Raw genomic sequence first — 26,448 nt, forward strand, 5'->3', positions numbered from 1 at the left:
CAAGGCGGGCACAGGCAGCAGCACTCTACTGTATACGCCGAAGTTGCTAAAAGAGTAGATGGTAAAAGTTCTTAGTGCAGGAGTAAACAAATACATTTGTAACTAGGCGAGATGACACGTGTTTATCCTCATAAGGAAATCACCTTGCAATACGTCACATCCCCAGGCTGCACAGTTGAAACTTCCATATTGTTATATGTCAGCTCTATCTCCATAAAGCTAGGGAAAAAATCAGAACTGGACAAAGGACTGAAATAGACGTTTCTCCAAAAAGTATGTACAGATGTTCAAGGAGCACATGAAAAGATGCTCAATATCATTGGCTGTTACAGAAATGCAATCAAAGTCCACAACGGCCCATTTCTGTTGAAAATAACCTCTTTGCCCTCATGCGCTCAGGTACACTTTCAGGTTTTCTAAACACTATTAGGTGCCTATTAATAGCACCTATTAGGAAGTTCCCCTTGGGGCTCAGTGGTTAACCAACCCAACGCATCCATGAGGATGCGGCTTCCATCCCTGGCCTTGCTCAGTGGGTTAAGGATCTGGCGTTGCCATGAGCTGTGGTGTAGGTCACAGACACAGCTGGGATCCCGCGTTGCTGTGGCTGTGGTGTAGGCCGGCGGCTACAGCTCCGATATGATCCCTAGCCTGGGAACCTCCACATGACATGGGTGCGACCCTAAAAAGCAGAAAACAAAAAATAAAAAAATAGCACCTATTAAATACACCAGGTACAAAGACCCCAAAACTTAGGAATGCTAAGAGCATGTCTTTGATGAGCTAAAGAAAGAACCTACCTTTCACAATTTGTCTAAAGGGCTGGAGAATGACTCAAAGTTTTTTCGGAAAAGAGAGAGAGAGTAAGGAAGATAAAAGACAGTGAAAATGGAGTTGAATGCCTCTTGTTCTCTCCCTTGTAAGCACCACACCTCTCACTTGTGCCTAAACGTTTACTCCTAGATGGTCAGGAAAGAGAGAAGGGAATCCCAGAGAAATGAGGAAGTGTAAGCAAACACTGAGGGCAGAGGAGTCGAGGACAGAGAAAGGAAGGCAGGAAGGAGAGAGCACACGGCACCATCTGAGATGAGAAATGCCCCGGGGACCCGGGAAGACACACACGCTGACTCCTGAACTCGTGCAGAGCAGGCCCTTCACACATCTAACGCCCTCGGATATGAAGTCCAATTCTTGACGTTCCAGGAAATGCTGGGTTTCTACTCAGCGTCATCAGGCAAGGCACACCGATCTATTAAAACGGTCCCTCTGGTCTAAACTGTTAACCTATCTTCTCACATAACAGCACATTACCCAGCAATGTTTAAGTCATTTGGGAGTCCAAACTTTTCACTGAGTACACGAATCAGCGGAATTTCATGTGGGGGCTACTACAAGTAATAAGTGAAAATGAAGAATGAGAAAAATTCAGATTTATAACTTCACATGCTAAAAACGCTGCTAGTCACTCACAACAGGTATTTAAAGTTGCTTTTGCATTCTCAATTTGTTTTCTTTAAAGACCTGCGTATACTTACCTGAAAATGTAAAGAACAATTCATTTTGCAAACCAGCTCTTTGCATTTTAACACGATGGCATTCGGACTTGAGCAGGGAAACTTCACACGAAAGGTCAAGAACTAATTTGCTTAAAATCTGAAGAAGTTTCTTCTCAAAAGAAATATTGTAGATACTATTGCAGGGAGCCGCGTGGTATCGAGCGGTGAACTGGTAATAATAACGGGGCTCACGATAAGCTGCAAAAGTTAAATAGAGCAGCACAGGTTATGTTATTCGAACAACTCAAATATACTTCACCTATCTAGGAGAAATCATTATTTGGAGTAAATCACTGTACAGTTGACCCTTGAACAAAGCAGGGTTAGGAATGCCAACCCCACCCTGCAGATTCCTGGCAGAAAGCCCTGGAAGAAGCTATAGTTGGCCCTGTTTACCCGAGTTCCTGTGTATCCAGGGTTCTGCATCCAGGGATACAGACTGTGTGGTGCTGGAGTCGATACTACTGGAAAACATCCTTGTGTAAATTGGACCCACACAGTTCAACCCATGTTCTTCAACAGTCCACTGTGTATGCTGGTATACAGAGCTAAATATGCATTTCTTTTAATTTAACAAACACTTGTCTAGCTGTTACTGAGTGACAAATGCTGTTGCAGGCACTTTACAAACAGGAACTCACTTAAATCTCCTGAGATGATGAAAGGCTGGTATTGTCTTTAGATCCATCATGAGGAAATTGAGGGGTGCAGGGATTATGTCACATGCCAAGGCTCTATGCTGTCAAGTCTAAGATTTTACCCAGCAGCCTGGCCCAGAGCCCGTGCCCTTCCTCACTGTATTAGGCTGCCTCAATCTCAGGAACGAAACTTCTCTGAGTGTAAATATTCATCTAGAAGAAACTGGAGTCATATAATTACCAACTAATAGGCCCCCCCAAAAAAGTATGATTCTAACGTAACTACAAGCTCTATTGAGTCACTTATAACATCTGAAACGGACAATATATTTTTCCCTTCCATTTCAAAATCTCACTGAAATGACATAAGAAATATAAAAATGATAAGAAATCCATAATACTAGAAATACTAGAAATCAGAAAATTTACCTTCTGTGACAGGTAGCTCTGTTGCTACTTTTGTTACTCGAGGGCCCCCCACCTGTCTCTGACTTACCCGAGACATTCTCCAGTCACACGACAGTGGGGGCCGCCCTGGGCACCTCCCCACACACTCATTTAAACCAAAACGAAGCGCACAGACCAAGCTACTGTCAGCCATTGTTATTCAAGACCAGACAGCTTCCAATTACTGAGAAAATGAACAATTCCATTTACAAAACCACAGATTCCCCTAACCTGAGTTTGGGGAAATCTAGGAACACTAAGGAAAATCAAGAAAATGAAAAGGTAAGGAAAAATAATATAACAGAAAATTAATGTAGGAAGTATTTATTAAAAATCTTTTTATATTAACCAGTAAAGATACAAAGTATATCCAATAAAACTATTATAAAGCTATTGTAGAAGTGACAGTAAATAGGAAAAATGTCCTGTAAAAATTTTAAAAATACAAATATAAATATCGATATCCTAAAAATTAATTGAGGTCATAGACGAAAACAAGTTTATTTATTTATTTATTTATTTTTGTCTTTTTAGGGCTGTACCCGTGGCATATGGAAGTTCCCAGGCTAGGGGTCTAATCGGAGCTGGAGCTGTCAGGCCAGCCTACACCACAGGAGGCCAGGGTGGGCTTCTCCAGTTTCTGCTCGTGCTATGTGCCTGCTGTTCCTACCGTGTCCCCTCACCTTAGCCTTGAGTACAACTCTGCTGAGTCCCTCAAGTCCTTGCAGCAAATCCCTGCAACAGTGTACAAAATAAAGTCCTCACATGAAATTCAGAAGCTTTAAAAGAAAAAAGAAAAAGATTTATATGGCTCCAGAAACACGAGAATGATAAAAAAAAAAAAAAAAGACATAATCCATAGGAGCCGTTCTCAAAAGTTTTGGTCTCAGGATCTCTTTACATTCTTAATCACCGAGGACCAACAAAGAACGTTTATGTGAGCTGTGCCTACTCACATTTACAACACTAGAAATGCAAACTGAAAAACTTTTAAAATGTTTCATTTTAAAATGATACAAAAACCCATCAAGCAGTAACATTAAAAAACACCTTTAGGAATAATAACACTCTTTTCAAAAAAATCATTGGGAAGAGTAGTATTGTTTTACATTTTGAAAAGCTCTTTAATGCCTGGCTTAATAGAAATCATACTTGCTTGTGCATTCACTAAGATGTGACGTGTTGGTTTATTGCCTCGTAGAGACATGCAGTTGGCTGGAAAGAGAACACTTTGACAGTCTTTTCAGGTAATTGTGGAGGGTTGTTCCACAGCAGTTTACTCTCTAAAATTGTCAATCTCAACACAGTGAAAACAGTAAACAGTATCACAGTATAATCATAAAAGGAGTTTTCACCTTACTGACCCTCTGAAAGGGGCTCAGGAACACCCAGCAGTCCACAGTCCACAATTGGAAAACTACTGATGTATATTCAGAGTCAGAGTGTTTGTACTTACTAGAACTGACTAGAAAACAACTTAGAAAACAGATTTAAAAAAAATATAGAAAGCCTCCAAAGGAATAACAAACACAAAAAAAGCAGCTCAGCAGTAAGGAAAAGGCAGTCCTAACTGCGGCACTGCATTTCACACCCGCTATACAAATAAAAGAGCAGTGACACCTATTTTGTGAGGTATATGGGTAAAAACAGCTGTGTGTATGGAGGGGGTCTTTCTAGGGCTGTACCTGGCGGCATATGGAGGTCCCCAGGCTAGGGGTCAAATTGGAGCTGTAGCTGCCGGCCTATACCACAGCCACAGAAGCTCTGGATATGAGCCATGTCTGTGACCTACGCCACAGCTCACAGCAACGCTGGATCCTTAACCCATTGAGCAAAGCCAGGGATTGAAGCTACATCCTCATGGCTACAAGTTGGGTTCTTTAACTCTTGAGCCATGACAGAGGCTCCGTGTTTGCATGTATATTATAAAAATTTAAAAATAACAGAAGTATATCCCCAAAATATTAAAGAGTAACAAATTAAGAAAAGGAAACGATAATACAAAAGCAGGTAGATAAAGAACTTCACTTGGAAATACTGGAGATGGAAAGTACAGTCCCTAAAACAGAAAACAAAGGTCACCAAGGTTAAAATAAAAAACAGAGTGGACAGACCAGCTAAATAGCAGACTTCACATCTCTGAAGAGAGGTTAGATAAGCTGGACAATGGTACTCCAAAAAACACATACTGAAGACAAGTTAAAAGATATGGATGATAAACTAAGGAGCCCTAATAAGTAGGTTTAACTGGCATTCGAGAAATAAAAACAGAATAGTCAAGGGGCAAGATTCTTAGAGCTCATAAAGAAGTCAATGAAATCCAAGAATTATGTAAGCCACATTCTCTGATACAGAGAAATCAAAATCAAAATCAACAATTAAAATCCCTCAAACATTTCTAAACAAAATACTAATAAATAGCAAATGGTATATCAAAGTAATGACTATTGTAACAGCATTTTAAAAATTACTGTAGGAGAGGAACTTTTTTTTTTTTTTTGCCTTTTAAGGGCCGCACGCAGGGCATTTGGAGGTTCCCAGGCTAGGAGTCGAATCAGAGCTACAGCTGACTGCCTACACCACAGCCACAGCAACGCGGGATCCGAGCCACGTCTGCTCACGGCAACGCCGGATCCTTAACCCACTGAGCAAGGGCAGGGATCGAACCTGCGTCCTCATGGATACTAGTCAGGTTCGTGAAATGCTGTGCGATGACAGGAACTCCTAGGAGAGGAACTTCTGATATTAGAGTTGAAGGACTGGCACAAACCCAGTCTCCAGGGAAATCGAGGGAGATTATTTAAAAAAAAATTATAATCTCTGAATATGTTCCCAAGGACAAAGAAAAAATGAAAGCACATTTATTCAAGAAAATCTACTGCAAGTCAGAAAGACGAGTGAGTCTCCAGTATCTGAATGCAGGTCTCCACCTCCTCCCCCAGCTCAGCTCGATGGAAACCCTACTCCGGACTGGGGCAGGCAAGGGCACAAGCCTCCTCCCTCACCTTCCAGAACTGTCTGGAAGCTGCAAGTGAGTGCAGATGAGGTTCTCACCCACAGTGGCAGGTACATAAGTTAGCACAATCTTTGTAGGCCAACTGGCAGAATTATCAAAATAACATTGTGAAAACCCTGTAGAAGATTTTACCTTACAGGTTCACCTCATGGAAACACTAACAATTTAACCTCTACGATACGAGAATACTGGTGTGTATTTAGACACAGACAGACGAGGGACTCACACACACAGAGAGACACCTACAGAGAAAAGGAGGGAAGGAGGGGGGGGGGGAAGGTGCTCCATGCACTGCTGTTTGAGGAAGGAAAAATCTGAAACAAAATGATCACCCACCGAGGAAGGTACAAATAAAATCTGGAATACTATGCAGCCATTAGAAAGAAAGTGGGTGCTGAAAATGAAACAGAATCAACTCCATGATGTAACAACAGAAACAAGAGGTTTGCAACATAAGAGCTCATTAAATGCTGTGTCATCCTGCTTGCATTAGTCTTACAGTGGCGCACAATAGGACATCATAAAAGATAAAAAGACTAACTCTAGAACGAAAATCCCTAGACTCAAAACTGAGTCTCCCCACATTCTAACTGTGTGGTCTGAGCAGGTCACCCAGCCCATGCCACGCCTCAGTCTCCTCATCTTGACAAGACAGAAAAATGCAGTACCTACTATACGAAATCACTGTAAAAAGTAAATACGCTGAATATAAATAAAGCACTTCAAAAAAGCCTTAAAAATAAAGCAGTAGATGTGTTTTGCTGTTTTTATTATAATTACATGTAAAAACACAGCACTACTGGGCATATAATAAATGCTCAGTAAATACTGTCTATCATTTTCATTACTATTACAACAGCATTCATTCTTACGCACTGTTACACTACTCAGTTTATGTGAAAATACTCTTATGAGAATTTTCAGATTATATTTGTTATAAATTATATAAATTACATGAAATAACATACAGCTATATCTATATCGTGTATTGCAGAAAAAAACCACATATCAAAAATTAAGGAGTTCCTATCGTGGCGCAGTGGTTAATGAATCCGACTAGGAACCATGAGGTTGCGGGTTCGGTCCCTGCCCTTGCTCAGTGGGTTAAGGATCCGGCGTTGCCGTGAGCTGTGGTCTAGTTCGCAGACACGGCTCAGATCCAGTGTTGCTGTGGCTCTGGCATAGGCTTGGCATCTACAGCTCCGATTGGACCCCTAGCCTGGGAACCTCTATATGCCGTGGGAGCGGCCCAAAGAAACAGCAGAAAGACAAAAAAAAAAAAAATTAAGTGTAACTAATTACAAAGTTTAAACAAATTATTTGCCTAACAAAGTTAATAGAATTTCTCATAGAGATTACGTCTTTCTTTGGATATACAGGATCATGGGGAGAGGGTTTTTTTCTTTTTCTTTTTTTTTTTTTTCTTTCTATAGCAACACCTGTGGCATACAGAAATTCCTGGGCCAGGGGTCAAATCAGAGCTGCAGCTGCAGGCTTAAGTCACAGCCGTGGCAACACTGGATCTGAGCCACATCAGTGACCTACACACAGCAGCCTGCAGCAATATCAGATCCTTAACCCAACAAGCGAGGCCAGGGATCAAAGCTATATCCTCACGGACAATATAACCTGCTGAGCCGCAATGGATCAGGAAATCATTAATAATTCTACCATTTGTTATGTATTTCAGCCATGAAAACAATGGTATATGTTTCCTATTGGCTTAAAATAACACAAATGTAGTATCTTACAGTTTGGCAGCTCAGAAGTCCAAAACGAGTCTTACCAGCCTAGAATCAAGGTACCCTCGCTCTAGAAGCTCTGGGGTCAGATCCACTTCTCAACCACCTTCGGGTTCCAGAGACAGGCTGCCTCTTCGGCTTGTGCCCCACCCCCACCCCATCTTCAAAGGAAACTGCCCCGCCCTCTGCTTCCACGGCCACGTTTACTTTTTCCGCCCTCGGCCCCCTTGCAGTCCTCCTAGAAGGACCCTGTGATTGTCCAGGTAATTCAGGACAGACTCATCTTCTCAAAACCCTTAATTACATCCGCAGAATCTGTGACTGGAGGGTAACCTATCCAAAAGCTCTGGGGGTTGGACATGGACAATGTTGAGACCCACCACCCTGGCTCCACACATGGGCCCCACCAGTGAAACGGAACAGCTCGGGCTGCTCTCCTGGCCGCTCCACCACCAACGCAGCTCTCCAATCTCAAACCTCGACAGATCAACCTGCTTATAGAAAAGGGGACCTTTTTGTTTGGGGACATGATAGCACGCCATCAAGCACAATACTCAGAATTTTAACCTAGCTGAGACCACAAAATCATCGTCACACTGAAAACGTGATTTCCATACCACCCCGTGTGTATTCATTGCCGCAAAGTGATTTGTGCACGTCAACACCCCCCCCCAAGAAAAAAGATCTTCCCTTAAAAAGTCCTTCGTAAAATAATTGAGACTCAAAATAACAACATCCCTTTAAAACAAACCAGTTAAAATATGCAAATATTCGAAAACATTAAGAAATGTTAAACTACAACGGAAATCCCTTCTTACCATATATAATATATTTCAGTTGAAGGTTTTTAACGATTTCTTCCACAGTAGGTTTATATTCCAGGAAGCACGTGTAAACGCCACTCATGCTCTCCTCGAAGTTCTGGAACACAAGGCTTCCTGTGGAGGTTACCTGCGCAGTGCTGTTTTCTAAGAGAGGGACAGGACACAGTGAACAGGGGCTTAATGTACATGAGACTGAAATAAAACAACGAAGCATTTGCTGCAGAGAGAAAACCCATCAAAATTTACCTGCAGAATCATTAAAGGAGTCAGGGGCCTAAGCAGTGCATCTGGAGGTGTCGACAGTGGGTGCCAGGATGTACGTCTCAGGGTCAGAATTTCACTAACCAGATGCACCCAATGCGTAGCTGCCTAAGTGATAAGACACTAACAGTGACACGTACATGACGTGCTCCTGGTCCGCTCGCTGGACTGACCTTGGGCACCATCAGATATTCGGTCACATATACAATAGCACATATACACATATTTTATTCAGGAGTTCCACTCTCAGTAAGCACACAAACTATATCCGAAAGGAATGGAAGAGTGTGCCCAGCACAAAGGCTAACTCGTGTGATCACTAACTCCTATGGATTTCTTGCCATTACATATGATACTAGGAAAAGCTGGATTATAACCCTGAAGTTGCAGAAGAAAGACAATAGGCGATTGGACACTTGCCTAAAGTCACACAATCAGAATTGCAGTGCTGGGAGTGAGAACTGGCTGTAAGATCCCTTTTCACTTCAACAGGCTTCATGACTTAGCTGTCACACTGGGAGAGAGCCATGCTGCATGATGGACAAGAAGCCTGGTCTTGAAGCATTAACAGCTGGATGGGAGGTATACCTTTCTTTCTCACAAACTGTGTGATCCTGGGGTAGTCACGTCATCTTTCTGAAGTCCAGTTCCCTCACTTGTACAACGAAGAATCATAACCTATGACAATGTATCTCATAGAATTGTTTTTGTGTAATAAGCACAACGAATGTTAATGACCTGAAAAGCTATAAAATGTTAAGCAATCAAAGTTGTTATTCTGAAAGTTTATAACCATGGTTTTGCACTAGAAAAAATCATTAGATATTAAAACTCATGTAATCATTTAACAAACCATGCATTAGAACTGAAAATATTATCTTAGTAAATAACTGCTCATCTTTTCCTATTTTAAGAAAATAATTTATTGCCTATAAATTTCAAGTTGAAATTTATTTCAAAGTAATGTATTGCTTCAAAAGAAGACAAAAGATGAATGTGCTTAGTGAAGAACTGCTCATTATTAATTTTTCTCACTAACAACCTCTTGGGGTTCTAGCACCCGCAAGGCCCTGTTTCAGCGACTGGGGAGAAAGGAACAGATGGACACGCCCGCCCTCGAGGAATTTACACAGAGCATTACGCCCTGACAGCGCCCCGTTTCTACATCCCGGACGAAGCTGAACATGTGGTACAAATTTAGACTACACTTCCACTGTATTGCCTATTTCTTCATGAATATTTTTTGACGAAAGAGTACACCTTTACCATAACATGCTGTCTCATTTTTAACACAGACTAAAAGGTTTTTTAAGTTTTCTATGCATTTCAGCAGACACGGACAGATGCACCACAGTAATATGATAAAAGGTGCCTACAAATGTGAAGAAATTTTAGAATATCATGTCAGCAATGAGGCTCTGCACTCCCTGGCAATCATTTGAAATAGAAATTTCGCAAGCCGGAGGCATCAATTAATAATAATACAAACACATATTTGAATGCCTCCTACAACGTTAAATATTACGACAGCCGGAAAATCTGTTATCACACAATTTGTAAGAAAGCATCCTCTGACCACCTTATTTTAAAAATGTTAAAAGCATCACACTTTGGAAAGATGTCCAGAGCAGTACCTTGCTCTCTCGCTGCCTCTGTTTTCTACGTATAAAATGGGTTAAACAGCTGTACTTACTGCAAAGAGCTGCTGTGAGATTTAAATGATTCATATGTGTAAACTGCTTAGCACAGTATCTGACACATGATAAACTGTGTGTTTATTATTTTTAGAAAATTCAAAATAAAAACACTAAGGGAAAAATAAACTCACTGAATGCATCCATACATATATCTATATTTATATAGACATAAATATGTGCATTTACTCTATGCATGAATACACACACACACATGTATATGAACTTGCGAGTGTGTAATTAAATATATAGGAAATGCATAAAGAAAAGCTAAGGAACATATTTTAAACGTTGAGGATAGTGTTTACCTGACAGGGGCTGGGGACAGATGAATGGGGATTTTTAAACATTCAGAAGGCTCAATGGTCTTGATAATGGTATATCTTGGCTTTTATAGCAAGTTCAAGGATATCTGTTTTATCATGCTGCATAACATATATCTTATACAGATTTGTATATATCAGATGCTTCATAATAAAAATCGTAAGGTAGAGGAAGGTATAATATATGATCTCATTTGCAGTTACAGGGTAAAGCTGAACATGTGGGGGGGGGGAGGTGCTTACATATGCTTGTGTGATCATTTGGAAAAGTGGGAAAGTCACACACCAAAAAGCATTCATTCATCAAAACAGTATCAGGGTTGGAGTCAGAGGTACAGGTCTTATTGCAATAAAGAAAAAATACTGGGAGTTCCCATAGTGGCTCAGTGGTTAATGAACCGGACTAGAATCCATGAGGACACAGGATTGATCCCTGGCCTCCTTCAATGGGTTAAGGATCCGGCATTGCCATGAGCTGTGGTATAGGTTGCAGACGCAGCTCAGATCTGGCCTTGCTGTGGCTGTGGAATAGGCCAGCAGCTGTAGCTCCAATTCAGCCCATAGCCTGGGAACCTCCATGTGCCATGGGTGTGGCCCTAAAAAGACAAAAAAAAAAAAAAAATACTGGAAGAAAGAGAGAAGAATACCACAAGAGAGACCGGGTGGGGGGGGGGGGTACCGAGCCGACCAATCTAAGACTTGGCCGGCCCCTACACTTAACAACTCATCCGAACAATCTGAGAATTTCTTTCCAAAGAAGTGTGCAGGTCCGTAACTACACACCCCTTCGGTTCAAGCTTAGGGAACTATCTTTGGAATGTCCACAATTAAGGTAACTAAGTCCAGAGACGGTCTCTGTTTTTCGAGCTCTAAGGAAATTGGACATTTCCCAGGTCTTTCTGCAAGAACAATGACAGGACTGAGCTTGAACGCAGCAGGGAACTATGATGTGACACTGTACTGAAAACCAAACTAGAATCATGATGTCGGAATTCCAGGGCTGTCTGGAACTGTTTTTATAAATACAAAAGCGTTGCATCAATATGCTTTTGTCCTTACCTGGAAATAGCTATGCTTCTGAACATCTATTTTCCATTATGAAAGTGAGTAAAATAAAATATCACTTTAAGGAATCAAAATTCACTTACATACTACACTCTGCAATTCAAACTGTAAGATCTGGCCTGGCATCTTAGAGAAGAATGTGTTTCACACTTCAATTTCCACATCAAAGGAGTGACAAATTACAACACAACAAGTGAACACTTAAATGCTTCTATTTTTGAACTCACAAGAGTTTTGGAATCTAGTGTAAAATATGTTTAATATACATGTGTGCATTATATACTGTGCTATCAGAGAGCAATAAAAATAAAATATGATTATATTTTCAGTATCCGATGCCTTTGCACGTGGCCCCGCCCCTGATTTACATTAACGGCCCAGCCTCTTCGGGTTTACACCACTGCCCTCTGCTGGTTGCTTCCTGTGCGCTATAGTGCAGTCAGGCAGAGCTGCCGGCCGCTCTCTGTGCCCCTGATAGCTCAGCACGCATCCTCCACCACCGAGTCTCCCACTAAGAGCTGAATAATTCACTCTGAAGACACACCACCTAACTTAAGAGTGGAGAAACTCTTTAAACCTGCAGCATTTTAGCGTCAACGTAAAATATTATAGTAATGTACAACTGAAATTGTTCATCTCTATTAAATATGAATTAAAAATATTTCAGAATAAATATTTCCCATGAATGTTTCTTCACAGGAAAAGCATATGTTGCTTTCCTCTGTCCAAGTCCACAACATAAACCTGTAGGTTTTCACCCACAAGCATTACCCGAAATACCAATAAGGGGAGGGAGGGGGGAAAGGAAGAGGAAGGAAGAGAGAGTGGCGGAGAGAAGAGAGAGAGAAAGAAAACCTGGTGAATAGAGTAAGAAAGAAAAATTTCCTCAGGAGGTAACGCAAAAAGGTGCTTCCTTGAGCAGATATTTAGGATGAAAATTGTTCTACGAATTTTCACTAAGGCTGAAAACAAAACCAGCTTTTATTATCATCATCATCATTATTATTATTATTTGTCTTTTTGCCTTTTTAGGGCTGCACCCACAGCATATGGAGGTTCCCAGGCTAGGGGTCAAATCGGAGCTGCAACTGCCGGCCTGCACCACAGCCACAGCCATGCGGGATCTAAGCTGCATCTGCGACCCACACCACAGCTCATGGCAATACCAGGTCCTTAACCCACTGATCGAGGCCAGGGATCAGACCTGCATCCTCATGGATGCTAGTCAAGTTCGTTAACCGCTGAGCCACGATGGGAACTCCAAAACCAGTTTTTTAAACTATACTGCAAAAACGAATCAGCTTTTAGCAAATGAAAAATTATAATAAAAGTAAGACAGGCATCTCAAAATAATATAACAAGAAGCTAAAAGGAGAAAACGTTCATCAAATCAGTCATACCAATAGTAATATCTATGTGGAAAAAAGTTATCTCATGAGAATAATATCTTATTTTCTTAAAAATTTGCAAACTCTAAGGTTACTATTTAGATGTCTCAAGTCCATCTCCTCCTCTGGATAAAGACCCAAGTATTAAATTTCCTCTTTGTAAGCACAACATCAATAATATATTATTCCACAACTACTGCCAATCCATGCTGTACATTTAAAAGTATGTTTTTATACTAATATACTGAATGTTAAATTCAGCATTTTTTTTCTCAAAATGGATAATAATATTTAAGCTTAATTCAAATAGAATCCATATTGTTTGGTCAGGATTTTGGACAGAATGAAATATAAGATCAAAAAATACATAAAATCATAACTACTAATAAAGTCTCAAGTTTTCCCTACATGGGGCTGCATAAAACAAGCAAGACCATAGTTATAAATCTAGAGCTCAAAGTGCTCCTTTGTATTTTTAACAAAAACCAGAATCATATTTACTTCCTCACACATTCTTTGCTAACAAAAGACTAGTTGAAGTTTTCAAAATGACTCTATGAACTTCACCAAAAAAAGGAACTTTTTTGAAATCTGAATGCTTCGCAACGTCTCCAGTTTAGTCATCCAGCGTATCTCTATCTCAAATTAAGATCTGTGGAAATGGTCACTCCACCTACATTGTTGGATTCTAACTCCAGAAAGACATCACAGGAAGAAGAAGTAAGCTGACACTTGTATATGAGATACAAATATTCTTTTTGTTCTGAGTACATTTCACACATTTTTAGTTTGACAACTGAAACAGAATCCTACCTGAAACGATTTTTCCTTTTGGCCCATGCCATTGGAATGATGGGTCTACCAGTTCAAAATTCCGCAGCCGTTGGGTTACACATAACACATGTGGACTCTTTTGATGGAGCATAACATATACTTTCACTGAAAACACAATATTAAAATGTTCCAATAATATTTTATGTTCATTTATGCTCTATAATGGCTTACATTTCTGTAGTTTCAGTTACATGTTTTCATAAGGTTTCTTTGGGTTATTGCTATTACTAGATGAGACTAAATTTCATTGCATTACATATAACTAACATTCAAAAATATACACTTATTTTATTTGGGATTATGAGCGTATCTCAGTATAATGCATTGGTCTTTTTATTCAGAGTTCATACACACTAACTTATTCTATTCTCAGAAAAAAGAAATTTTTGGCCATATCCATGGCACACAAAAGTCCCCCAGCAAAGGATCAGATCTGTGCTATAGCAGTGACCCTAGCCACAGCAGTGACAATGCTGGATCCTTAACCACCAAGCTATCAGAGAACTCGTCAGAAAATTATTTTAATTAGGGAGTATTAAGAGAATTCTATATCTAGACTTAATCTGTTTTGCAAAAGATCAAATCTCAAAGAAATTTACAGGATAAATTCTGTTTAGATAAGGGGAATAATACATTATTCACAATGACACAACACAATATACTGAATTTAAAAATTATAAATATGATTAAAAATTGACAAATATTGATGGATTTTTAATTATTAAGCATTTTCCCCACTTGTTTTAAAATTCAAAGAATATTGCTCATTAAACAAGCAAAAGTAATAGTCTATGAAATACAAAAGGAACACAGTAAAGAGTCAATTGTTTTGAATTTACTCATCAGGAAGCCTTTAGTAAAAGTTCTAACAGCATTGATCAACCACATACTAAGATATCTGTGATCCAGGAAAATAAAAGTTGTTTATGAGAATCAAAATTCTCCTTAGGTCTAAACAGAGTAATCTAAACTTCCACCACACAGCATGAAGTTTGCTGAACGCAGTTTTTAGGTAACTCACCTTGCTTAGGTTAAGAAAGTTTGCCTCTATACAACCACTATGGAAAAAAGATGTATGCAAAAAGACATATGCACCCCTATGTCCATTGCAGCACCGCTCACAACAGCCAAGACATGGAAACGATCTAAATGTCCATCAACAGAGGAGTGGATTAAGAAGCTGTGGTACATGTACACAACGGAATTCTGCTCAGCCATAAGAATTTAGAATGAAATTTGCATTTGCAGCAACATGGATGGAACTAGAGACTCTCATACTGAGCGAAGTAAGTCGGAAAGAGAAAGACAAATACCATATGATACCACTTATATCTGGAATCTAATATAAGGCACAAATGAACCTATCTACAGAAAAGAAACAAACTCATGGACATGGAAACAGACTTGTGGTTGCCAAGGGGGAAGGGAAGGAGAGGAATGGACAGGGAGTTTGGGGTTAGTAGATGCAAACTATTGCATTTGAAGTGGATAAGCAATGAGATCCTGCTGTATGACACAGGGAGCCATATCTAGTCACTTGTGATGGAACATGATAATATGAGAAAAAGAATGTATATATACACATATATATGTATGACCAGGACACTTTGCTGTACAGCAGAAATTGACAGAACATTGTAAATCAACTATAATACAAAAAATGAAAAAAATAAGTACCAAAAAAAAAAAAAAGAAAAGAAAGGTCCCCTCTACCCTTTGTTATTTGTTTTCCTGGGATACTTGCATCTATATTATAAATGTAACTGTGTATAAATTTTCTTATATCATCCTTTGCATTTTTCCAATTTCAGTACAAATTTGATATTTATTATTTAGTATTATTAAGACAGCCATCTAAGATTATAATAGCCATATAAAATGAACTAGGCAGATTTTCTCCTAGGAATTTTCTCTGAAAGAATACGTAAAGTGTTTTGTCCCTGGAAAACTGTGTAGCCTGGTAGTTTTTTGGCAAGGAAGGATGTAGGAGAACACATTTTTTGATTGCCAAGCAGGAGAATTTAATTACGAATTTACTAAGTAATTTAATCAAGTCTGTTTTAGAAACTTACATTTTATTAGCTATTCCCTACAAGTTTATTATGTAAAATGGTTAAGAATATTCAGTTATGATTTTAACTTTTATGATATCTTTATTTATTCACAATATTATTGTACTTTTGGTATTCTCTCATGAAACAGTTACCAAAAAATGTGTCTACTAATTGCTCCAAAGGCAACTCTGGGGTCCATTCAACTTATTTTCTTCTCTGATCTCTTATTAATTTCTCTTCTTACTTATCTCCTGCTTACCTTGGTTTAAATGTCTCTTCTTTTCTCGCCTTGGAATGAGTGTCTCTTGTATGACAGCGTCGCTCCCCAGCACAGCTTACTGGCTTTCCTCTCCAGGATCCGTCCTTTACACACACCTCATTACGTCTCTTTTCACACTCCTTGCCCTAGCCATGCCCGGCCACTCCGACCACGCCTCACCGGAAACTCAGCACACCTCATCCTTTCTGCTCTGGCTTGGGCAGTCCAAGTACCTCATACCACTACTGCTGCTTCCTCGAGACCCTACTAACCTCTGTACATACGTAAGTCACAGAAAACATAAGTGAATCCAGAAGAGTTTCCCAATGCAAGATCAACATACAAAAATAAATAACTTTTCTCTACATCAGTAACAGCACCTTAAGTTATACAACAGGAAACAAGGTAACACTGAGAAAGCACTAAACAGAAGTTAACCTTTGCTCAGATAAGACCAACGTGAGGAACAAGTTCACACTCCCTCAAGAGATAAGCAGTTAGACCACACGCCTAATCACGGGAGTGCACACTTGCAATTGTAAAGATGCCAACCTATCCCTCTATTGACAGATATAAGCAACATAGTTATAAGCAAAATCCAGAAGAATTTTTAAAGAAACTCTTGAAGACTGATTCTAAAAATGTATTTGGAAAATTAAAGGTTCTTAAATAGCTAAGACAATTCTATAGAAGAAAAGCAGAGGAATGAATAGCATTACAAGTTTTTACAAGCTATTAAGATGAATTACAAAGCCATACTAATTATAACAAAGTGTTCTGTTGTAGGAACAAAGAATAGTGGGTCTAGGGGAAAAAGCAAGTATGAAAAGACTATTATATAATAAGAGTAGCACCTTAGGTCAGTGGAGAAAAAATAGATTATTCATAAATCATGTTTAAAAACTATCTCAATATATAAACAAAACTGAAATTAGATTTATATCTCACACCACATACCAAAAATAAATTCCAAATAGACTGAAGATTTAAAGGAAATCATTATTTAAAGAAAATGTAAAATAATACCCTTATGTATTTGAGATATGGAAGGACTCAACGAAAAAAAGCATTAATTTTTCATATTAAAAAAAGTACTGAACTCAACTCCTGAAGTATTAACAATTTCTGCTCAATCCTATAACACAGGTAAAGGTAACATCTGGGATTAAAAGCATCACCAGTTTGACATCTGGGAGAACATGCTGGAAACAAAGATAATAATGAATTTATAACCAGAATATAAATAGGAAATGGACTCCTTTGAAAACAGCAGGAAAATGATGTGCACAGGTAACAACTTTCAGTTTAGCAAAAGTGGGAAACCTGGGTGGTACTCCATGCTGGAGGAGGTGTGAACTGGGGCGGCCACTTTGAAGTGCGATTTCAATGGCATTGAGAGTGCTCAGGCCTCTGATGATGAACTTCTACTCCAGGACACCACAGACCCGGACCCCTTCTGAACATGCACAAAATGAAATATTCAAAAAGGTATTCGTCACACGTGCCAAAAATGTAATGAACTGAAAGTACAGCTGTAAAATTATTACTGAGTGAGTGGATACACGGGTGGGTGAAAACAGAAGACCACCTGGTCAAAAACAGTAAGTGAAGAGAGAACAAGGGAAAGACAGGGTCACAGAATGGGAAACTGGCCTCCACAGACAGATAGTGTCACTTTGCATAACAGAAAACACCAAAGAAATTCTACACAAGACAAATTAGGCGGTGAGCCTTTTACAGAGGCTCACCTAGTCACACAGGTAACAATATGCTTTGTGATGTAAAAAATACACACCCGCCTGAAATGTTAATTCACTGCAAGGATAAATTTAAGCACATCCAATAAGAGAAAGCAATAAAAAGGGAAGTTAGTTATATGTAACTATTATAATTCAGGTTTAAAAGCTGTAGTTTTAAAACAAAAGCTGTGTTAAAAGTGTGGTATCAGTGAAAACGGCAGAATTAGAAACTCCAAAAAATAATCCCCTTCATAAAGGAAATGAGGAAAATGGCACATACCGTTAGAATTAACATTTATAGAACTCCGGAAATTAGTCAAAGACCTGCAGCAACCCAGGAAAAATGTATTCAAGAAAAACAGCTGAATCTCGGTTTGATGGGTTGAATTATGCCTCTCCCTAAATTCATATCTTTAAGTCCTAATCCCCAACACCTAGAAAGTGAACTTATTTAGAGACGGAATTTTTACAGAAGTAATCAAGTTAGAATAAGGTCATTAGGGTAGGCCCAAATCCAATACGATTGGTCTCCTTACAGAAGGAGGAAATCTGGACACGCAGACAAATACAGTGGAAAAACGAAAGCCATCTCCAAGCCAAGGAAGGAGAACTGGAACAGGTCCTTCCCTTAGGGACCATGGCGGGACCCAACCACACCTCCTCAACTGGACGTCTATCCTCCAGAACTGTGAGACAGCACATTTCTGTTATTTAACCCGCCCCGTCTGCGGTGATTGGTTACACAAGCCCTAGCAACTAAAACACCTGGTAAAAGCAGTGAGCTTATAGCATTTTAAGTTTCTCTATTCCTGTTACCCCTTCCCGGCTCTGTAGTTAACTTTGAAAACCAATCTGCCACAGTCATTATAGGAACCAGCAGCCTGGCAGCTACTAAAGGGGAACATCGGGAAAGATGGACTTCAATGCCTCCTTCCCAGAGAACTGTCATTATTTGACCTTTCTGGCAGTGCCCTGGAAGGTACCGCTCACCAAGCTATCTTTACATGACCTAACTTGGAGCTCACCCACTGTAAAAAGCCTTTTCCCCAAAGGCATTTGTCAAAAACAACTAACAGTGAGCAATCCAAATACTAAATTGAGAATAGCATTCTACTTACAATAGCATAAAAAGAATAAAATGTTTAGAAATAAATTAAACAAAAGCAGTACAAGAAGACATATACTGAAAACAAACGTCATTGAGGGAAAATTAAGAATACCTAAATAAGTGAAAAAACACAACATGTCATGATTTGGAAGACTCTATAGTGTTGATATGCCCAAAACTGATCTACAGATTCAATGCAATTCCTATTAAAATCCCAATAGGCTTTTTTCCCCAAAATTGACAAAGCTGTATCTAGAATAACATAGAATTTCATGGGACCCAGAATAGCCAAGAAAATCTTGAAAAAGAGCAACTTTGAAAGAGTCACATGTAATAATTTCAAAACTTAATACTATAAAGAAATCATCACCAAGACAGCGTTGTACTGGAAGAGGGACAGACATATCTACCAATGGAATAGAATTTAGAGTCCATCAAACAACATACATCTGGAAGCTCCCGTCATGGCACAGTGGTTAACGAATCCGACTAGGAACCGTGAGGTCGCGGGTTTGATCCCTGGCCTTGCTCAGTGGGTTAAGGGTCCGGCGTTGCAGTGAGCTATGGTGTAGGTTGCAGACGCAGCTCGGATCCCGCGTTGCTGTGGCTCTGGTGTAGGCTGGCGGCTACAGCTCTGAATGGACCCCTAGCCTGGGAACCTCCACATGCCTCGGGACCGGCCCTAGAAAAGGTGAAAAAAAAAGACAAAAAAAAGAAAGCAAAACAAAACATACATCTACGGCAAACTGCTCTTCAACAAGGGCACCAAAGACATTCAATGGAGAAGGAAAAGCTTCTTAAACAAATGGTGCTGAAACAAGTGGATCTCCACACAGAAAACAAGTGAAGTTGGACCTCTGCTTCATATCATATGCAAAAATTAGTTCAAAATGGATCAACAACTTAAATGTAAGCACCAAAACTATGAAATTCTTTTAAGGAAACCATAGGAGTAACACTTTGTGACTGTTGATTAAGCCATCATTTCTGATACATGACTTCTAAAGCACCAACACTAAACAAAAATAGAAATTAAGCTTTAACAAGTTTAAAATGAGCACTTTAAAGAACACCCTTAAAAAGCGAAAACATGATCCACAGAATAGAAGAAAATATTTGAAAATCCAGAATTTGATAAGGGACTGTTTTTGTATGACAAAACAAAAACAAAAAACCTCTTCCAATTCAATAATATGAAAGACAGCCAGATTTACTAGAGATTCTCATACTAAGTGAAGTAAGTCAGAAAGAGAAAGACAAATGCCATATGATATCACTTATCTGGAATCTAATATATGTCACAAACGAACCTTTCCACAGAAAAGAAACTCAGGGACTTGGAGAACAGACTTGTGGTTGCCAAGGGAGAGGGAGAGGGAATGAGATGGACTGGGAGTCTGGAGTTAATAGATGCAAACTACTGCATTTGGAATGGATAAGTAAAGATATCCTGCTGTATAGAACGGGGAACCAAATCTAGCCACTTGTCATTGAGCATGATGCAGAAAACTGACAGAACACTGTAAACCAGCTATAATGGAAAAAATAAAAATCATTTGAAAAAACAAAATGTAAAAAAATGGGCAAAGGACTTGAATAGGCATTTCTGTAAAGAAGGTGTCCAAATGGTCAGTCAATAAACACTTGAAAAGAGGTTCCACATCATCTGTCATCAGGGAAACGCAAGTAAAAACCACAATGAGAATCCATTTCACAGACATAGGGTGGCTACAATTTAGAAAGATGGACAATAATAAATGTTAACATGGATGTTGGGAAATTTGAATCCTCGCAAGTTTCTGGTGTGAAAGTACAATAGTTCAAACTCTTTGAAAAATAGTTTGGCAGTTCCTCAAACGTTAAACATAGAGTTCCCATATGCCCCAGAAATTTTACTCCTAGGTCTATACTCCCAAGAGTATACTCCTAAGAGAACTGAAAACATATGTTCACACAGAAACTTTTCCAGGAGTGTTCATAGCAGCATTATTCAAAATAGTCAAAAAGCGGAAACTTCCTAAAAATCCAACAATTGATAGATATACAATTGTAGTATATCCTTATAAAAATGAAATATTGATACATTCTATAACATAAATGAACCTTGAAACCATCATACTAAGTGAAAGAAGCCACACACAAAACACAGAATGTATGATTCCATTTATATGAAATGTCCAAAATGGGTAAATTCATAAGAGACAGAAAGTGGATTAGTGGTTTCCAAAGGCTGAAGTGTGACTCCTTAATACATGGGTTGTTTCTTTTTAGAGTTATGAAAATGCTATAAAATAGCGGATGGTTTCACAGCCTGGTCAATAGAGTGAAAACTACTCAATGGCATACTTTAAGAAATTTTACCTCAATAAAAAATATACACAAAAAAAGTTATAGATACTATGCCTCATGTAGCTACTGTAAAATCTTATTCATACAAAATATTTATGATATATGTAGATCTCATCTGAAAAAAGTTTTAGCTTAAGAACTGCATGTATTTAATATTATTTATTATACAATAACAATAAAAAACACTGCAGACAAATTTAACTAGATTACTTTTAGAAATAATTATTTTTGCACACGCAAGCAGTTATAGCAAATAGAATCAGACTGTAAGTCTATGGAAACAACTTTAATCCACGTCCATAGAAGGAAAAGGGCCACGGAGTCTAGGATAACTGGGGGACCTTAGCCTTTTGCAAAAGACAGATAAAACTTAAGCAAATGCCAATTACTTTCTTACAATTACTGCAAATCAGTTTATTAATACCTGGAAAATTTGGTGATCCCACTATTTTCGCTGATTCTTGGGTCAAGTGAAAACTTCTTGGTAATCGATCCAAATGTCCAACTATCAAAAACAAAAAGGAGAGAAATGATCAAAAATCTGGCTTATGATAAATTTCAAGACATTCAGATAGTATCATGTCACAGTCTATTTTATATTTGTTGAAGGGGAACTGACATTCTGCATCTCTGTTCCAACTCTATCTCCTTCATGGGCTCCAATGAAATAAGCATACCCACTCCTTCCCCTTTTATGTCTCATCTCCAGCTTTTTATACATCCACTTAGAATAGTCCCATTTTTAAAAACTGAGGTCCCCACCTTTCAAGACTCAAATCACAAGTCCCTCTTCCCTCAAGACTTCTCTTTGTACTTATTATCTCTTAGCTTCCATAATACATCATCAGCACCTCTCTTGTAACACTCACTCTACATTATATTCCAATTCTTCCTTATTTTATTATAAGCTCAAGAGACAGTAGTTTAAGTGTTTATGTCAACATATCAAGAACCGGTCCCTTTTGACTGCCTTCATCCAACTCCCCCCGCTCTTGCCTCTGGTGACCACAAATCTGATCTCTTCTTCAATGAGTTTTTTGTTTTTGAATTGACTTCCAACACTCTGTTAGTTCTTATTATACAAGAAAATGATTTGATATTTCTGTACATTTCAAAATGACCACCACCATTAGTTTAGTTATGATAAATCACAAAGACATTACATAGCTATTGACCATATTCCTCACACTATATATTTCATATCTGTGACTCATTCAATTTGCAACTGGAAGTTTGTACCTCTTAATCTCCCTATTTATTTCTTCCCCTCTGGCAAACACCTCTTTGCTCTCTAGCTATAACTATTTTGATACATGCATTCTCATTTGTTTCATTTTTTTAGATTTACATATAAGTGAAATCAGGTGGTATTTTTCTCTTATTTCACTTAACATAATGCCCATTGGAGCAAATGGCAGCTTTTGCTATTTTCTATGCCTGTGTAATAGTCCACTGTATGTACATATGTCTTCTTTATCCGTTCATCTATGGACGAGCACTTAAGTTGCTTCCATATCTTGGATATTGTAAATAACACTCCAATTAACATAGGGAAGCATACTTCAGATTAAAATTTTAGAATGGTATTGTTGGCTCATATAGCAGTTCTACTTGTAATTTTTTGAGGACTCTCCATACTGCTTTCCATAGTTACTGAATCAATTTACATTCCCGCCCCAGGGCACCAGGGTTCCCTTTTCTCTGCAGCACCACCTTGAACATTTATTTGCTGTCTTTTTGATGATAGCTATTTTGACAGGTGTGAGGTAACTGCCCACATGGTTTTGATTGACATTTTCCTGATGGTTAGTGACAGCAGGCATATTTTCATATGCCTGTATACCTTCCTTGGAAAAATGTGTATTCAGATCCTCTGCCCATTTGTTAATCAGATCGTTTGTTTTTTGATGTTGCGTTGCATGTTGTTTATGTATTTTGGGTATTAACCCTTTATTGGGTATATATTGCTTGAAAATATCTTCTCCCATTCAGTAGGTGGCAGTCAAAAGGTATAAATTTTCTCGTTGTTAAGTACTAAGGAATGCACTACGCATATGATTAATGTAATTAACACTGCTGCATGACATTTATGAACTGTTGAGAGAAAACCCTAAATTTTCAACACAAGAAAAAAATTTTTCTATTTAATTGTGTACCTAATCATTCCCTAAACTTATTGTGATAGTCACTTCATGATGTAAATCAAATCATTACGCTGTATGCCCTAAAATTATACTGTATGTCAATTATATTTCCAAAAAAACTGGGAGAAAAAAACCAGGACCCTTAAACCTGGAGGAAACAGTGCTGGGAGGCAGAAGAGGAAGGCAGGGCCAGATTGGGAAGGTCTTTGCAAGCCTTGCTGTGACACTGCAAAAACCAGGAAGCAAATAAAAGATTTATTAAAAAAAAAAAAAGAAGCCTGTGTTTTCTAGGTAAAACCAATAGATGGAGCTCCACAACCACGAAAATTACAAAGCCTTGGGCTGTCTACTCATTTTGCAATATACTGAGATCCCGAGCCCAGTACATCATGGAAAACTGGCAAAGGAACATGGGCTGATTCGAGGGTTACTAACAGCCAATGTAACCTTAAACCTTGAACTGTGGGTGTTTTAACGACCTCTCCAGTCCATACGTCATCAATGTCCAGTCCTCTGCTCCGCACCTACACCCTATTCAGTGTACAGTGGGTGTCGGTGATACAGGCCTTCCCATCAGCAGGTGCAGGCACGTGACATGCGAAAACCTCCGGGAGCCTCGGGAGCCGTCCGCCGCCGATGCCGACGCCTCACCTGACGGGGGCGCCCGCAGCACCAGCGCGGAGAGCAGGAGGACCACCGCGGCCCGGGAGAGGGGGGAGCCTGCGGCCCGGGCCCGCCGCCAGCCCCGCCGCGCCCGGTCGGGGGCCGAGGCCTCCATCCACACGCCGCCGCCGCCGCCTGCCGACCGTCGACGCAGAAGGTCGTTAGGGGGCGCGCGCGCCCACCCACCCTCCGGATGCTGGCGGGCAGCGAACCGGAAGGAGGTCGGGAGAAGGGCCACGACTTCCGTCGGGTGGGGGCGGGGCCCGGGGCGGGGCCCGGGCTGCCCTCGGGCCGCTTCCTGTAGATGCCAGAGGAGCTGGTCAAAGCCGCCCGCAGGGGGAATCCGCCGCCGCTAGGCGAACTCAGAGGGCATAAGGGATCTGTGGAAGGTTCTGGACCGGATGGAAGAGCCACGGACCTCGCAACCCGCGCCTGAGCTTGGTGCAGGCATTCGTGGGCCCAGCACGGGCCCTGAACCACAGATGGGAGGGTCACGTGACTTATCAGTGGTCCAGCCCTTGGAGGCCTTCTCCTGATGTCACCTGTGGACCTGTGGGACTTAATTGGGAATGAAAGTGGGTCCTTGGCCACGGGTAGAGTGGAGCAAACAGCCTTGGATCAAACTGACCTTACTGCAACGCTCTGCCTGGAAAATTGTGTTTTATCATCCAAATTCAGAAAGATGTATTAAAGCATCCTTACCCCTAAGTGGCCACTTATAGCCAGAACGTGTTAAAACCCTCTGCTTCTCTGCAGCTGGAAAGATTTGCTTAACATGAACAGAACTACCATGGAAGTACATCTTGTGCAGTTGGTGCAAATACATAGAAAAAGAATGACATTTAAGCAACTGAAGAAGAGAGAATGCCTGTAGCAGGAAGAAATGAGTGATTCAGAGTCCACCGGAAACCATCACAGGGCGTTCTTCGCTCAAGGCAAGGGATTTCAAACTGACCGCCTAACTACCCAAGTCAGCCTCCCTGCTTGTTTGGTAGCTTACCTCAAACGTTGCTGCCTTCCCGTGTATTTTGGTTGCACCACTGATATCATCACCCCGCTGTCTTTCCGTTGGCCTTCTTTATATGTCCTCAAAGCTAAGATCTTGTCTGTTTTGCCACCATCTTGATTTGACCTCAACTCCTAGGATAGTTCCTGGTATAATGTAAGCATTCAAATAGTCATAAATTTTAGAAAGAAAAGGAAAGGGAGTTCCCGTTGTGGCTCAGCAGGTTACGAACCCAACTAATATCCATTAGGATATGGGTTCCACCCTTGACCTCTCTCGGTGCATGAAGGATCCAGTGTTGCTTTGAGCTGTGGTGTAGGTCTGCAGACATGGCTGAGATTTGGCGTGGCTGTGGCACAGGCCGGCAGCTGCAGCTCCAATTTGACCCCTATCCTAGGAATTTCCATATGCAGCAAATGCGGTGTGCCCCCCCCTCCCCCCGCAGCCATGCAAAGAAAAGGAAAAAGAAAGTAATAGAAAGGGTTAAGGCTTCTTTTTAATACCAGAACCAGGACGAAGACATGTCTTAAGGACCACATAAAAATCCTAAGTCCTTGGTTCTTACTAAGAAAATAAAATGAATTTTATGCATCTTCCTTGAGTTTCCTGGCCATGTTTATGCATGTGTTAAATTGGTAAAATGTATATAGTACATTTTATTCCACTGAGTAGAGTCGCTTATTTAGAAATTCTTCCTAGTCTATATAAAATCCCAAATTTAACCTTTTCAGGCATGTTTCATAAAAAGAGACCTGAATGATTTAGATCCAGCCAGCATTTTGGTTAAAGTCCTGCAGTTGCTTTGAGCACTCCTAGGAAACGTATTTTACTGAATAGTGCCCAGTCAGTCACTATATTTGTCCAGGTATGTATTCTGCTAAAAATACTTTCAATTTTTATAAGCAAGTAAACCTGCACAATAGGATTTTTACCAAATGAACTTTGGACCATGGACTTCTAAAGAATAAAGGATAGAGAGGACTATTCAGACGTGCTGAATCCTGAAATCTGGGTTTTCTGTCATCGAGAATTTGCTTCAGGTCATCAGTCTCTCCTGCCGTGGTCTGCTGTGTCACTTTCTAATGTTAAGCTGAGAATCGGCTGTGATATTGGAGCTCTTAGGTAATGAGCAGTGTGATTCTAAAGGTGGAAAGCTAACTCCTAAAATCAGAAAGAAGGTAGGTCTGTCTGTTTATTTATTCGTATTTGTTTACTTTTACTCCAGTGGGGATGGTGTGAGCTCGTGTGCCCAAATTCTCCCATCTGGAATTTCTTTGGTAGCGTTCATGCAAGACCAAGTTATCTCAGTGCAATGAGCTTTTATATGAACAGTATATT

At 39.9% G+C, this 26,448-nt stretch overlaps 1 protein-coding gene across 2 annotated transcripts in view; it reads right to left on the bottom strand.

The window, feature by feature from the left end:
- ZPBP (zona pellucida binding protein) overlaps positions 1-24,388 on the bottom strand; it is an 81,523-nt gene extending 57,135 nt beyond the window's left edge. For both annotated transcript variants that reach the window (XM_047752693.1, XM_047752692.1), the window contains exons 1-5: positions 24,093-24,388; positions 21,722-21,802; positions 13,768-13,893; positions 8,218-8,367; positions 1,536-1,754 (exon numbers count right to left, since the gene is read on the bottom strand). In XM_047752693.1, the coding sequence (XP_047608649.1) occupies positions 1,536-1,754; positions 8,218-8,367; positions 13,768-13,893; positions 21,722-21,802; positions 24,093-24,219 (703 nt within the window). In that variant the 5' untranslated portion in view covers positions 24,220-24,388. The remainder of the gene's footprint in view (positions 1-1,535; positions 1,755-8,217; positions 8,368-13,767; positions 13,894-21,721; positions 21,803-24,092) is intronic.
- Between the last annotated feature and the right edge of the window lie 2,060 nt (positions 24,389-26,448).

Source organism: Phacochoerus africanus, chromosome 11, assembly GCF_016906955.1.
Source record: "Phacochoerus africanus isolate WHEZ1 chromosome 11, ROS_Pafr_v1, whole genome shotgun sequence".
Lineage (NCBI taxonomy): Eukaryota > Metazoa > Chordata > Mammalia > Artiodactyla > Suidae > Phacochoerus > Phacochoerus africanus.